Source organism: Scardinius erythrophthalmus, assembly GCF_964197995.2.
Source record: "Scardinius erythrophthalmus genome assembly, chromosome: 6".
Taxonomy (NCBI): Eukaryota; Metazoa; Chordata; class Actinopteri; order Cypriniformes; family Leuciscidae; genus Scardinius; species Scardinius erythrophthalmus.
The window spans coordinates 20,866,266-20,880,237 of NC_138226.1; the positions used below are offsets into that span (position 1 = coordinate 20,866,266).

General features: G+C 47.6%; 4 protein-coding genes across 10 annotated transcripts in view; all 4 read left to right on the plus strand.

Moving 5' to 3' along the window:
- The window catches only part of col6a3 (collagen, type VI, alpha 3), a 94,882-nt gene that overhangs the window by 46,732 nt on the left and 34,178 nt on the right, over positions 1–13,972 (plus strand). The gene's annotated exons all lie outside the window — the stretch shown is intronic.
- On the plus strand, positions 86–6,942 carry LOC308692392 (collagen alpha-3(VI) chain-like). The gene is made up of 9 exons (XM_081368362.1): positions 86–686; positions 1,160–1,759; positions 2,024–2,689; positions 2,801–3,431; positions 3,496–3,500; positions 3,588–4,184; positions 4,658–5,257; positions 5,519–6,184; positions 6,296–6,942. The coding sequence occupies exons 1-9, from the start codon at positions 167–169 to the stop codon at positions 6,925–6,927; spliced, it is 4,917 nt and encodes a 1,638-aa protein (XP_081224488.1). The 5' UTR covers positions 86–166; the 3' UTR covers positions 6,928–6,942.
- Positions 7,075–9,702, plus strand: LOC308692505 (collagen alpha-3(VI) chain-like). Its single transcript, XM_081368564.1, has 3 exons — positions 7,075–7,679; positions 8,153–8,752; positions 9,017–9,702. The coding sequence occupies exons 1-3, from the start codon at positions 7,160–7,162 to the stop codon at positions 9,685–9,687; spliced, it is 1,791 nt and encodes a 596-aa protein (XP_081224690.1). The 5' UTR covers positions 7,075–7,159; the 3' UTR covers positions 9,688–9,702.
- On the plus strand, positions 9,781–13,937 carry LOC308692394 (collagen alpha-3(VI) chain-like; the record flags this gene model as incomplete). Its single annotated transcript, XM_081368364.1, has 6 exons — positions 9,781–10,424; positions 10,489–10,493; positions 10,581–11,177; positions 11,651–12,250; positions 12,514–13,173; positions 13,291–13,937. Coding segments are annotated over 6 exons (3,138 nt in total), but the record flags the coding sequence as incomplete, so codon positions are not given.

A 13,972-nucleotide genomic window follows, 5' to 3' on the forward strand; every position in this document is an offset into this window, starting at 1 on the left:
AGGTAGTCGATGAGGTGGTTGAATTAATGTGACATTTTTAAGATGTTTTGAAATTACTTGGTGTTAATGATGCTGATTTCTTTTCCTAGCTGATGACGCCATACCCAGAAAGGACGTAGTGTTTTTGCTGGACGGTTCAGATGGCACTAGAAATACATTCCCAGCAATGCGTGATTTTGTGCAACGAGTAGTGGAGCAATTCAGCATAGAGGCAAACAGAGACCGTGTTTCTGTGGTGCAGTACAGTAGAGACGCTGAGGTCAATTTCTATCTGAATACCTACGCAACAAAAGGGGAGATCCTGAACACTGTCAGAGGTCTGAGGCATAGAGGAGGGAGACCCCTCAACACGGGGGCGGCTCTCCAGTACGTGAGGGACAGTGTCTTCACCGCCTCTGCGGGGAGTAGAAAGCAAGAGGGTGTCCCTCAGATTCTTATCCTCCTCAGTGGAGGACGGTCAAGCGATAACATAGATACACCTGCCTCCGCCCTAAAAGAGAGCGGAATCTTGATTTTTGGCATCGGCACCAGAAATTCGAGCAGAGAGGTGCAGAGAATTGCCAACGACCCTACCTATGCACAGCCCATCAATGAATTCTCTGACCTTCCCAGTGTCCAGCAGCAGTTTATCAGCTCCCTCAACAATGTGCTTGTACAAGTCAAGCCGATGACACCTACTGTGGCGGGTAAGACAGATTATCACACGTCTCTAGAAAACAGCACACTGAGCTCTCCTTGCAAAGCATGCCGTAGACACTAAACGGTTTATGCTAGCGATGCATGTTAGCAGAGGCGGGGGAAATTAGCCTAACAAGCGATGGGTTTGAACTCCCTGGGGTGTTAAGCAGTGTTGAGTTTTAATGTGTTTGTTTATTCGCTCGTTCGTCAGTTTTAGGCACAATTTTTGTCTTTTGATGAAAATATCCTTTAAATTATAGACCTCATTTTGCCGTATTCAGGCAGTTTTACTCTGACCAAAATTAGATGCTATTTTAGCAGACAGTAATAACATTTGACTGTTAGATTGGCTGTAAACTAGCTGAAAGGATAGGAGCGTTTTTTCCCTTTTGCAGTTGCCGACTAGAGCACACACACACACACAGACAATATAAGATACCCAGGGCTCACGTGACTTTGTGTTCCGTTCCACTACCCATAGCTGAGCGGAGGATGGCTAGGAGGGATGTAGTGTTCCTGCTGGATGGTTCAGATGGCACAAGGAGCTCTTTCCCTGCAATGCGTGACTTTGTTGAGAGGATGGTGGAGAGACTGAATGTGTATGAGAAAGGAGACCATGTGTCTGTGGTCCAGTACAGCAGAGATCCAGAGGCCCATTTCTATCTTAACACATATTCAAGAAAGGAGGACGTGCTTGACACGCTCAGGGGTCTGATGCACAAAGGAGGGAGACCCCTCAACACAGGGGCAGCTCTGCAGTACGTGAGGGACAATGTCTTCACTGCCTCCTCTGGAAGCAGACTTGTAGAAGGTGTGCCTCAGTTACTGATTCTGCTGAGTGGTGGAAAGTCATTTGATAATGTTGACACACCAGCCTCATCCCTGAAAGAGCTGGGAGTGCTTATCTTTGCGATAGGGTCGAGGAGCTCAGACAGCAGGGAACTCCAGAAGATCTCCAATGAGCCTAGTTATGCACTCTCAGTGAGTGACTTTGCTGACCTTCCCAGTGTCCAGCAGCAGCTTTTCACCAACATTAACACAGTCTTTGTAGAGGGAACGTCTATCACCACCACGACGATAGGTAAGAAAAAAGCCAAACCGGCTTCCTGTAATTCCTCTCCTTTTATTATGGTCTTAGAGAAATGTGCCATATTGTTCCTCTAGTTCTAATGAGTTGCAGAAGGAAATGTATTTCTTCCTGAAGAGTAAAACTTTACGGGAGGTGACGCGATATCGAAAACACGAAAAGCATGATCGAGCACCAAGTGTGTAATGCATTGTGTGTGTTTTTTTTTTTCTCCTTACAATGTCCCCCCACCTGACCCACGAATATGTCTGTTTTTAGCTGAGGGCCGTAGACAGAGGAGAGATGTTGTCTTCCTGCTGGATGGATCGGATGCCACTAGGAATGGGTTCCCAGCAATGAAAGAATTTGTGCAAAGAATGGTGGAGAAATTGGAAGTAGCTGAGAACAGAGATCAAGTTTCTGTGGTCCAGTACAGCAGAGACCCAGAGGCCCATTTCTATCTAAACACGTTCAAGACAAAGGAAAAAATTCTTGACAGTGTCAGAGGTCTGCGGCACAAAGGAGGCAGACCCCTTTACACGGGGGCAGCGCTCCAGTACGTCATAGACAATGTCTTTACTGCCTCCTCCGGCAGCAGACGGGTGGAGGGTGTGCCGCAGATACTGGTTTTACTTAGCGGGGGAAGGTCATTTGACAGTGTTGAGGCAGCAGCCTCCTCTCTGAAAGAGCTTGGCATCTTGACTTTTGGAATAGGATCGAGGGGCTCTGATAGCAGAGAATTGCAGAGAATTTCATACGACCCCAATTATGCTCTGTCCGTGTCCGACTTCAGTGAGCTTCCAAATGTCCAAGAGCAGCTGCTGGCCTCTGTCAAGGCTGTTTCAATTCCCATCACTCCAACTTCACAGACTGTTACCGGTACGTGCGTTGCAGTACTTTACAATACGCTGTGTCTTGTTTTTCTTCATGATGTCCCTACTTTTTTTTAACCATAGCTCAGAGAGTTAATGAGGTGATGAACCGATGTGTCATTCTGAAGTTTTATGAACGCTATGCACATTACTTGGTGTTAATGATGCTGATTTCTTTTCCTAGCTGATGACGCCATACCCAGAAAGGACATAGTGTTTCTGCTGGACGGTTCAGATGGCACTAGGAATTCTTTCCCAGCTATGCGTGATTTTGTGCAGAGAGTAGTGGAGCAATACACCATAGAGGCAAACAGAGACCGTGTTTCTGTGGTGCAGTACAGTAGAGAAGCCGAGGTCCATTTCTATCTAAATAGCTACACGACAAAGGAAGAGGTTCTTGACCGTGTCAGAGGTCTGAGACACAAAGGAGGTAGACCCCTCTACACAGGGGCAGCTCTCCAGTACGTCAGAGACAATGTATTTACTGCCTCCTCCGGCAGCAGACGGTTGGAGGGTGTGCCGCAGATACTGATCTTGCTTAGCGGGGGAAGGTCCCTCGACAGTGTTGATGCAGCGGCCTCCTCTCTGAAAGAGCTTGGCGTCTTGACCTTTGGAATTGGATCGAGGGGCTCTGATAGCAGAGAACTGCAGAGAATCTCATACGACCCCAATTATGCTCTGTCCGTGTCCGACTTCAGTGAGCTCCCAAATGTCCAAGAGCAGCTGCTGGCCTCTGTCCAGGCTGTTGCAATGCCCATCACTCCAACTTCACCGACTCTCACTGGTATGTTCTTGGCAGAACTTTATGACACCTAGCTCACAGGCTGTGCTTTGTTGATCTCCCTAAGTAGTAATGAGCAGTGGGACCATTACCCACAGCTTAGGTAGTCGATGAGGTGGTTGAATTAATGTGACATTTTTAAGATGTTTTGAAATTACTTGGTGTTAATGATGCTGATTTCTTTTCCTAGCTGATGACGCCATACCCAGAAAGGACGTAGTGTTTTTGCTGGACGGTTCAGATGGCACTAGAAATACATTCCCAGCAATGCGTGATTTTGTGCAACGAGTAGTGGAGCAATTCAGCATAGAGGCAAACAGAGACCGTGTTTCTGTGGTGCAGTACAGTAGAGACGCTGAGGTCAATTTCTATCTGAATACCTACGCAACAAAAGGGGAGATCCTGAACACTGTCAGAGGTCTGAGGCATAGAGGAGGGAGACCCCTCAACACGGGGGCGGCTCTCCAGTACGTGAGGGACAGTGTCTTCACCGCCTCTGCGGGGAGTAGAAAGCAAGAGGGTGTCCCTCAGATTCTTATCCTCCTCAGTGGAGGACGGTCAAGCGATAACATAGATACACCTGCCTCCGCCCTAAAAGAGAGCGGAATCTTGATTTTTGGCATCGGCACCAGAAATTCGAGCAGAGAGGTGCAGAGAATTGCCAACGACCCTACCTATGCACAGCCCATCAATGAATTCTCTGACCTTCCCAGTGTCCAGCAGCAGTTTATCAGCTCCCTCAACAATGTGCTTGTACAAGTCAAGCCGATGACACCTACTGTGGCGGGTAAGACAGATTATCACACGTCTCTAGAAAACAGCACACTGAGCTCTCCTTGCAAAGCATGCCGTAGACACTAAACGGTTTATGCTAGCGATGCATGTTAGCAGAGGCGGGGGAAATTAGCCTAACAAGCGATGGGTTTGAACTCCCTGGGGTGTTAAGCAGTGTTGAGTTTTAATGTGTTTGTTTATTCGCTCGTTCGTCAGTTTTAGGCACAATTTTTGTCTTTTGATGAAAATATCCTTTAAATTATAGACCTCATTTTGCCGTATTCAGGCAGTTTTACTCTGACCAAAATTAGATGCTATTTTAGCAGACAGTAATAACATTTGACTGTTAGATTGGCTGTAAACTAGCTGAAAGGATAGGAGCGTTTTTTCCCTTTTGCAGTTGCCGACTAGAGCACACACACACACACAGACAATATAAGATACCCAGGGCTCACGTGACTTTGTGTTCCGTTCCACTACCCATAGCTGAGCGGAGGATGGCTAGGAGGGATGTAGTGTTCCTGCTGGATGGTTCAGATGGCACAAGGAGCTCTTTCCCTGCAATGCGTGACTTTGTTGAGAGGATGGTGGAGAGACTGAATGTGTATGAGAAAGGAGACCATGTGTCTGTGGTCCAGTACAGCAGAGATCCAGAGGCCCATTTCTATCTTAACACATATTCAAGAAAGGAGGACGTGCTTGACACGCTCAGGGGTCTGATGCACAAAGGAGGGAGACCCCTCAACACAGGGGCAGCTCTGCAGTACGTGAGGGACAATGTCTTCACTGCCTCCTCTGGAAGCAGACTTGTAGAAGGTGTGCCTCAGTTACTGATTCTGCTGAGTGGTGGAAAGTCATTTGATAATGTTGACACACCAGCCTCATCCCTGAAAGAGCTGGGAGTGCTTATCTTTGCGATAGGGTCGAGGAGCTCAGACAGCAGGGAACTCCAGAAGATCTCCAATGAGCCTAGTTATGCACTCTCAGTGAGTGACTTTGCTGACCTTCCCAGTGTCCAGCAGCAGCTTTTCACCAACATTAACACAGTCTTTGTAGAGGGAACGTCTATCACCACCACGACGATAGGTAAGAAAAAAGCCAAACCGGCTTCCTGTAATTCCTCTCCTTTTATTATGGTCTTAGAGAAATGTGCCATATTGTTCCTCTAGTTCTAATGAGTTGCAGAAGGAAATGTATTTCTTCCTGAAGAGTAAAACTTTACGGGAGGTGACGCGATATCGAAAACACGAAAAGCATGATCGAGCACCAAGTGTGTAATGCATTGTGTGTTTTTTTTTTCTCCTTACAATGTCCCCCCACCTGACCCACGAATATGTCTGTTTTTAGCTGAGGGCCGTAGACAGAGGAGAGATGTTGTCTTCCTGCTGGATGGATCGGATGCCACTAGGAATGGGTTCCCAGCAATGAAAGAATTTGTGCAAAGAATGGTGGAGAAATTGGAAGTAGCTGAGAACAGAGATCAAGTTTCTGTGGTCCAGTACAGCAGAGACCCAGAGGCCCATTTCTATCTAAACACGTTCAAGACAAAGGAAAAAATTCTTGACAGTGTCAGAGGTCTGCGGCACAAAGGAGGCAGACCCCTTTACACGGGGGCAGCGCTCCAGTACGTCATAGACAATGTCTTTACTGCCTCCTCCGGCAGCAGACGGGTGGAGGGTGTGCCGCAGATACTGGTTTTACTTAGCGGGGGAAGGTCATTTGACAGTGTTGAGGCAGCAGCCTCCTCTCTGAAAGAGCTTGGCATCTTGACTTTTGGAATAGGATCGAGGGGCTCTGATAGCAGAGAATTGCAGAGAATTTCATACGACCCCAATTATGCTCTGTCCGTGTCCGACTTCAGTGAGCTTCCAAATGTCCAAGAGCAGCTGCTGGCCTCTGTCAAGGCTGTTTCAATTCCCATCACTCCAACTTCACAGACTGTTACCGGTACGTGCGTTGCAGTACTTTACAATACGCTGTGTCTTGTTTTTCTTCATGATGTCCCTACTTTTTTTTAACCATAGCTCAGAGAGTTAATGAGGTGATGAACCGATGTGTCATTCTGAAGTTTTATGAACGCTATGCACATTACTTGGTGTTAATGATGCTGATTTCTTTTCCTAGCTGATGACGCCATACCCAGAAAGGACATAGTGTTTCTGCTGGACGGTTCAGATGGCACTAGGAATTCTTTCCCAGCTATGCGTGATTTTGTGCAGAGAGTAGTGGAGCAATACACCATAGAGGCAAACAGAGACCGTGTTTCTGTGGTGCAGTACAGTAGAGAAGCCGAGGTCCATTTCTATCTAAATAGCTACACGACAAAGGAAGAGGTTCTTGACCGTGTCAGAGGTCTGAGACACAAAGGAGGTAGACCCCTCTACACAGGGGCAGCTCTCCAGTACGTCAGAGACAATGTATTTACTGCCTCCTCCGGCAGCAGACGGTTGGAGGGTGTGCCGCAGATACTGATCTTGCTTAGCGGGGGAAGGTCCCTCGACAGTGTTGATGCAGCGGCCTCCTCTCTGAAAGAGCTTGGCGTCTTGACCTTTGGAATTGGATCGAGGGGCTCTGATAGCAGAGAACTGCAGAGAATCTCATACGACCCCAATTATGCTCTGTCCGTGTCCGACTTCAGTGAGCTCCCAAATGTCCAAGAGCAGCTGCTGGCCTCTGTCCAGGCTGTTGCAATGCCCATCACTCCAACTTCACCGACTCTCACTGGTATGTTCTTGGCAGAACTTTATGACACCTAGCTCACAGGCTGTGCTTTGTTGATCTCCCTAAGTAGTAATGAGCAGTGGGACCATTACCCACAGCTTAGGTAGTCGATGAGGTGGTTGAATTAATGTGACATTTTTAAGATGTTTTGAAATTACTTGGTGTTAATGATGCTGATTTCTTTTCCTAGCTGATGACGCCATACCCAGAAAGGACGTAGTGTTTTTGCTGGACGGTTCAGATGGCACTAGAAATACATTCCCAGCAATGCGTGATTTTGTGCAACGAGTAGTGGAGCAATTCAGCATAGAGGCAAACAGAGACCGTGTTTCTGTGGTGCAGTACAGTAGAGACGCTGAGGTCAATTTCTATCTGAATACCTACGCAACAAAAGGGGAGATCCTGAACACTGTCAGAGGTCTGAGGCATAGAGGAGGGAGACCCCTCAACACGGGGGCGGCTCTCCAGTACGTGAGGGACAGTGTCTTCACCGCCTCTGCGGGGAGTAGAAAGCAAGAGGGTGTCCCTCAGATTCTTATCCTCCTCAGTGGAGGACGGTCAAGCGATAACATAGATACACCTGCCTCCGCCCTAAAAGAGAGCGGAATCTTGATTTTTGGCATCGGCACCAGAAATTCGAGCAGAGAGGTGCAGAGAATTGCCAACGACCCTACCTATGCACAGCCCATCAATGAATTCTCTGACCTTCCCAGTGTCCAGCAGCAGTTTATCAGCTCCCTCAACAATGTGCTTGTACAAGTCAAGCCGATGACACCTACTGTGGCGGGTAAGACAGATTATCACACGTCTCTAGAAAACAGCACACTGAGCTCTCCTTGCAAAGCATGCCGTAGACACTAAACGGTTTATGCTAGCGATGCATGTTAGCAGAGGCGGGGGAAATTAGCCTAACAAGCGATGGGTTTGAACTCCCTGGGGTGTTAAGCAGTGTTGAGTTTTAATGTGTTTGTTTATTCGCTCGTTCGTCAGTTTTAGGCACAGTTTTTGTCTTTTGATGAAAATATCCTTTAAATTATAGACCTCATTTTGCCGTATTCAGGCAGTTTTACTCTGACCAAAATTAGATGCTATTTTAGCAGACAGTAATAACATTTGACTGTTAGATTGGCTGTAAACTAGCTGAAAGGATAGGAGCGTTTTTTCCCTTTTGCAGTTGCCGACTAGAGCACACACACACACACAGACAATATAAGATACCCAGGGCTCACGTGACTTTGTGTTCCGTTCCACTACCCATAGCTGAGCGGAGGATGGCTAGGAGGGATGTAGTGTTCCTGCTGGATGGTTCAGATGGCACAAGGAGCTCTTTCCCTGCAATGCGTGACTTTGTTGAGAGGATGGTGGAGAGACTGAATGTGTATGAGAAAGGAGACCATGTGTCTGTGGTCCAGTACAGCAGAGATCCAGAGGCCCATTTCTATCTTAACACATATTCAAGAAAGGAGGACGTGCTTGACACGCTCAGGGGTCTGATGCACAAAGGAGGGAGACCCCTCAACACAGGGGCAGCTCTGCAGTACGTGAGGGACAATGTCTTCACTGCCTCCTCTGGAAGCAGACTTGTAGAAGGTGTGCCTCAGTTACTGATTCTGCTGAGTGGTGGAAAGTCATTTGATAATGTTGACACACCAGCCTCATCCCTGAAAGAGCTGGGAGTGCTTATCTTTGCGATAGGGTCGAGGAGCTCAGACAGCAGGGAACTCCAGAAGATCTCCAATGAGCCTAGTTATGCACTCTCAGTGAGTGACTTTGCTGACCTTCCCAGTGTCCAGCAGCAGCTTTTCACCAACATTAACACAGTCTTTGTAGAGGGAACGTCTATCACCACCACGACGATAGGTAAGAAAAAAGCCAAACCGGCTTCCTGTAATTCCTCTCCTTTTATTATGGTCTTAGAGAAATGTGCCATATTGTTCCTCTAGTTCTAATGAGTTGCAGAAGGAAATGTATTTCTTCCTGAAGAGTAAAACTTTACGGGAGGTGACGCGATATCGAAAACACGAAAAGCATGATCGAGCACCAAGTGTGTAATGCATTGTGTGTGTTTTTTTTTTTCTCCTTACAATGTCCCCCCACCTGACCCACGAATATGTCTGTTTTTAGCTGAGGGCCGTAGACAGAGGAGAGATGTTGTCTTCCTGCTGGATGGATCGGATGCCACTAGGAATGGGTTCCCAGCAATGAAAGAATTTGTGCAAAGAATGGTGGAGAAATTGGAAGTAGCTGAGAACAGAGATCAAGTTTCTGTGGTCCAGTACAGCAGAGACCCAGAGGCCCATTTCTATCTAAACACGTTCAAGACAAAGGAAAAAATTCTTGACAGTGTCAGAGGTCTGCGGCACAAAGGAGGCAGACCCCTTTACACGGGGGCAGCGCTCCAGTACGTCATAGACAATGTCTTTACTGCCTCCTCCGGCAGCAGACGGGTGGAGGGTGTGCCGCAGATACTGGTTTTACTTAGCGGGGGAAGGTCATTTGACAGTGTTGAGGCAGCAGCCTCCTCTCTGAAAGAGCTTGGCATCTTGACTTTTGGAATAGGATCGAGGGGCTCTAATAGCAGAGAATTGCAGAGAATTTCATACGACCCCAATTATGCTCTGTCCGTGTCCGACTTCAGTGAGCTTCCAAATGTCCAAGAGCAGCTGCTGGCCTCTGTCAAGGCTGTTTCAATTCCCATCACTCCAACTTCACAGACTGTTACCGGTACGTGCGTTGCAGTACTTTACAATACGCTGTGTCTTGTTTTTCTTCATGATGTCCCTACTTTTTTTTAACCATAGCTCAGAGAGTTAATGAGGTGATGAACCGATGTGTCATTCTGTAGTTTTATGAACGTTATGCACATTACTTGGTGTTAATGATGCTGATTTCTTTTCCTAGCTGATGACGCCATACCCAGAAAGGACATAGTGTTTCTGCTGGACGGTTCAGATGGCACTAGGAATTCTTTCCCAGCTATGCGTGATTTTGTGCAGAGAGTAGTGGAGCAATACACCATAGAGGCAAACAGAGACCGTGTTTCTGTGGTGCAGTACAGTAGAGAAGCCGAGGTCCATTTCTATCTAAATAGCTACACGACAAAGGAAGAGGTTCTTGACCGTGTCAGAGGTCTGAGACACAAAGGAGGTAGACCCCTCTACACAGGGGCAGCTCTCCAGTACGTCAGAGACAATGTATTTACTGCCTCCTCCGGCAGCAGACGGTTGGAGGGTGTGCCGCAGATACTGATCTTGCTTAGCGGGGGAAGGTCCCTCGACAGTGTTGATGCAGCGGCCTCCTCTCTGAAAGAGCTTGGCGTCTTGACCTTTGGAATTGGATCGAGGGGCTCTGATAGCAGAGAACTGCAGAGAATCTCATACGACCCCAATTATGCTCTGTCCGTGTCCGACTTCAGTGAGCTCCCAAATGTCCAAGAGCAGCTGCTGGCCTCTGTCCAGGCTGTTGCAATGCCCATCACTCCAACTTCACCGACTCTCACTGGTATGTTCTTGGCAGAACTTTATGACACCTAGCTCACAGGCTGTGCTTTGTTGATCTCCCTAAGTAGTAATGAGCAGTGGGACCATTACCCACAGCTTAGGTAGTCGATGAGGTGGTTGAATTAATGTGACATTTTTAAGATGTTTTGAAATTACTTGGTGTTAATGATGCTGATTTCTTTTCCTAGCTGATGACGCCATACCCAGAAAGGACGTAGTGTTTTTGCTGGACGGTTCAGATGGCACTAGAAATACATTCCCAGCAATGCGTGATTTTGTGCAACGAGTAGTGGAGCAATTCAGCATAGAGGCAAACAGAGACCGTGTTTCTGTGGTGCAGTACAGTAGAGACGCTGAGGTCAATTTCTATCTGAATACCTACGCAACAAAAGGGGAGATCCTGAACACTGTCAGAGGTCTGAGGCATAGAGGAGGGAGACCCCTCAACACGGGGGCGGCTCTCCAGTACGTGAGGGACAGTGTCTTCACCGCCTCTGCGGGGAGTAGAAAGCAAGAGGGTGTCCCTCAGATTCTTATCCTCCTCAGTGGAGGACGGTCAAGCGATAACATAGATACACCTGCCTCCGCCCTAAAAGAGAGCGGAATCTTGATTTTTGGCATCGGCACCAGAAATTCGAGCAGAGAGGTGCAGAGAATTGCCAACGACCCTACCTATGCACAGCCCATCAATGAATTCTCTGACCTTCCCAGTGTCCAGCAGCAGTTTATCAGCTCCCTCAACAATGTGCTTGTACAAGTCAAGCCGATGACACCTACTGTGGCGGGTAAGACAGATTATCACACGTCTCTAGAAAACAGCACACTGAGCTCTCCTTGCAAAGCATGCCGTAGACACTAAACGGTTTATGCTAGCGATGCATGTTAGCAGAGGCGGGGGAAATTAGCCTAACAAGCGATGGGTTTGAACTCCCTGGGGTGTTAAGCAGTGTTGAGTTTTAATGTGTTTGTTTATTCGCTCGTTCGTCAGTTTTAGGCACAGTTTTTGTCTTTTGATGAAAATATCCTTTAAATTATAGACCTCATTTTGCCGTATTCAGGCAGTTTTACTCTGACCAAAATTAGATGCTATTTTAGCAGACAGTAATAACATTTGACTGTTAGATTGGCTGTAAACTAGCTGAAAGGATAGGAGCGTTTTTTCCCTTTTGCAGTTGCCGACTAGAGCACACACACACACACAGACAATATAAGATACCCAGGGCTCACGTGACTTTGTGTTCCGTTCCACTACCCATAGCTGAGCGGAGGATGGCTAGGAGGGATGTAGTGTTCCTGCTGGATGGTTCAGATGGCACAAGGAGCTCTTTCCCTGCAATGCGTGACTTTGTTGAGAGGATGGTGGAGAGACTGAATGTGTATGAGAAAGGAGACCATGTGTCTGTGGTCCAGTACAGCAGAGATCCAGAGGCCCATTTCTATCTTAACACATACTCAAGAAAGGAGGACGTGCTTGACACGCTCAGGGGTCTGATGCACAAAGGAGGGAGACCCCTCAACACAGGGGCAGCTCTGCAGTACGTGAGGGACAATGTCTTCACTGCCTCCTCTGGAAGCAGACTTGTAGAAGGTGTGCCTCAGTTACTGATTCTGCTGAGTGGTGGAAAGTCATTTGATAATGTTGACACACCAGCCTCATCCCTGAAAGAGCTGGGAGTGCTTATCTTTGCGATAGGGTCGAGGAGCTCAGACAGCAGGGAACTCCAGAAGATCTCCAATGAGCCTAGTTATGCACTCTCAGTGAGTGACTTTGCTGACCTTCGCAGTGTCCAGCAGCAGCTTTTCACCAACATTAACACAGTCTTTGTAGAGGGAACGTCTATCACCACCACGACGATAGGTAAGAAAAAAGCCAAACCGGCTTCCTGTAATTCCTCTCCTTTTATTATGGTCTTAGAGAAATGTGCCATATTGTTCCTCTAGTTCTAATGAGTTGCAGAAGGAAATGTATTTCTTCCTGAAGAGTAAAACTTTACGGGAGGTGACGCGATATCGAAAACACGAAAAGCATGATCGAGCACCAAGTGTGTAATGCATTGTGTGTGTTTTTTTTTTCTCCTTACAATGTCCCCCCACCTGACCCACGAATATGTCTGTTTTTAGCTGAGGGCCGTAGACAGAGGAGAGATGTTGTCTTCCTGCTGGATGGATCGGATGCCACTAGGAATGGGTTCCCAGCAATGAAAGAATTTGTGCAAAGAATGGTGGAGAAATTGGAAGTAGCTGAGAACAGAGATCAAGTTTCTGTGGTCCAGTACAGCAGAGACCCAGAGCCCCATTTCTATCTAAACACGTTCAAGACAAAGGAAAAAATTCTTGACAGTGTCAGAGGTCTGCGGCACAAAGGAGGCAGACCCCTTTACACGGGGGCAGCGCTCCAGTACGTCATAGACAATGTCTTTACTGCCTCCTCCGGCAGCAGACGGGTGGAGGGTGTGCCGCAGATACTGGTTTTACTTAGCGGGGGAAGGTCATTTGACAGTGTTGAGGCAGCAGCCTCCTCTCTGAAAGAGCTTGGCATCTTGACTTTTGGAATAGGATCGAGGGGCTCTGATAGCAGAGAATTGCAGAGAATTTCATACGACCCCAATTATGCTCTGTCCGTGTCCGACTTCAGTGAGCTTCCAAATGTCCAAGAGCAGCTGCTGGCCTCTGTCAAGGCTGTTTCAATTCCCATCACTCCAACTTCACAGACTGTTACCGGTACGTGCGTTGCAGTACTTTACAATACGCTGTGTCTTGTTTTTCTTCATGATGTCCCAACTTTTTTTTAACCATAGCTCAGAGAGTTAATGAGGTGATGAACCGATGTGTCATTCTGAAGTTTTATGAACGCTATGCACATTACTTGGTGTTAATGATGCTGATTTCTTTTCCTAGCTGATGACGCCATACCCAGAAAGGACATAGTGTTTCTGCTGGACGGTTCAGATGGCACTAGGAATTCTTTCCCAGCTATGCGTGATTTTGTGCAGAGAGTAGTGGAGCAATACACCATAGAGGCAAACAGAGACCGTGTTTCTGTGGTGCAGTACAGTAGAGAAGCCGAGGTCCATTTCTATCTAAATAGCTACACGACAAAGGAAGAGGTTCTTGACCGTGTCAGAGGTCTGAGACACAAAGGAGGTAGACCCCTCTACACAGGGGCAGCTCTCCAGTACGTCAGAGACAATGTATTTACTGCCTCCTCCGGCAGCAGACGGTTGGAGGGTGTGCCGCAGATACTGATCTTGCTTAGCGGGGGAAGGTCCCTCGACAGTGTTGATGCAGCGGCCTCCTCTCTGAAAGAGCTTGGCGTCTTGACCTTTGGAATTGGATCGAGGGGCTCTGATAGCAGAGAACTGCAGAGAATCTCATACGACCCCAATTATGCTCTGTCCGTGTCCGACTTCAGTGAGCTCCCAAATGTCCAAGAGCAGCTGCTGGCCTCTGTCCAGGCTGTTGCAATGCCCATCACTCCAACTTCACCGACTCTCACTGGTATGTGCTTGGCAGAACTTTATGACACCTAGCTCACAGGCTGTGCTTTGTTGATCTCCCTAAGTAGTAATGAGCAGTGGGA

What these genes read in the sequence shown, in the direction of transcription:
- LOC308692392 (XM_081368362.1), top strand. Translation starts at nt 167, where the DNA reads ATGCGTGATTTTGTGCAACGAGTAGTGGAGCAATTCAGCATAGAGGCA. An exon ending in TATCACCACCACGACGATAG is followed by an intron (nt 1,760 to 2,023) that starts GTAAGAAAAAAG and finishes GTCTGTTTTTAG; the next exon opens with CTGAGGGCCGTAGACAGAGG. An exon ending in TCATGATGTCCCTACTTTTT is followed by an intron (nt 6,185 to 6,295) that starts TTTAACCATAGC and finishes TTCTTTTCCTAG; the next exon opens with CTGATGACGCCATACCCAGA.
- LOC308692505 (XM_081368564.1), top strand. Translation starts at nt 7,160, where the DNA reads ATGCGTGATTTTGTGCAACGAGTAGTGGAGCAATTCAGCATAGAGGCA. An exon ending in GATGACACCTACTGTGGCGG is followed by an intron (nt 7,680 to 8,152) that starts GTAAGACAGATT and finishes CACTACCCATAG; the next exon opens with CTGAGCGGAGGATGGCTAGG. An exon ending in TATCACCACCACGACGATAG is followed by an intron (nt 8,753 to 9,016) that starts GTAAGAAAAAAG and finishes GTCTGTTTTTAG; the next exon opens with CTGAGGGCCGTAGACAGAGG.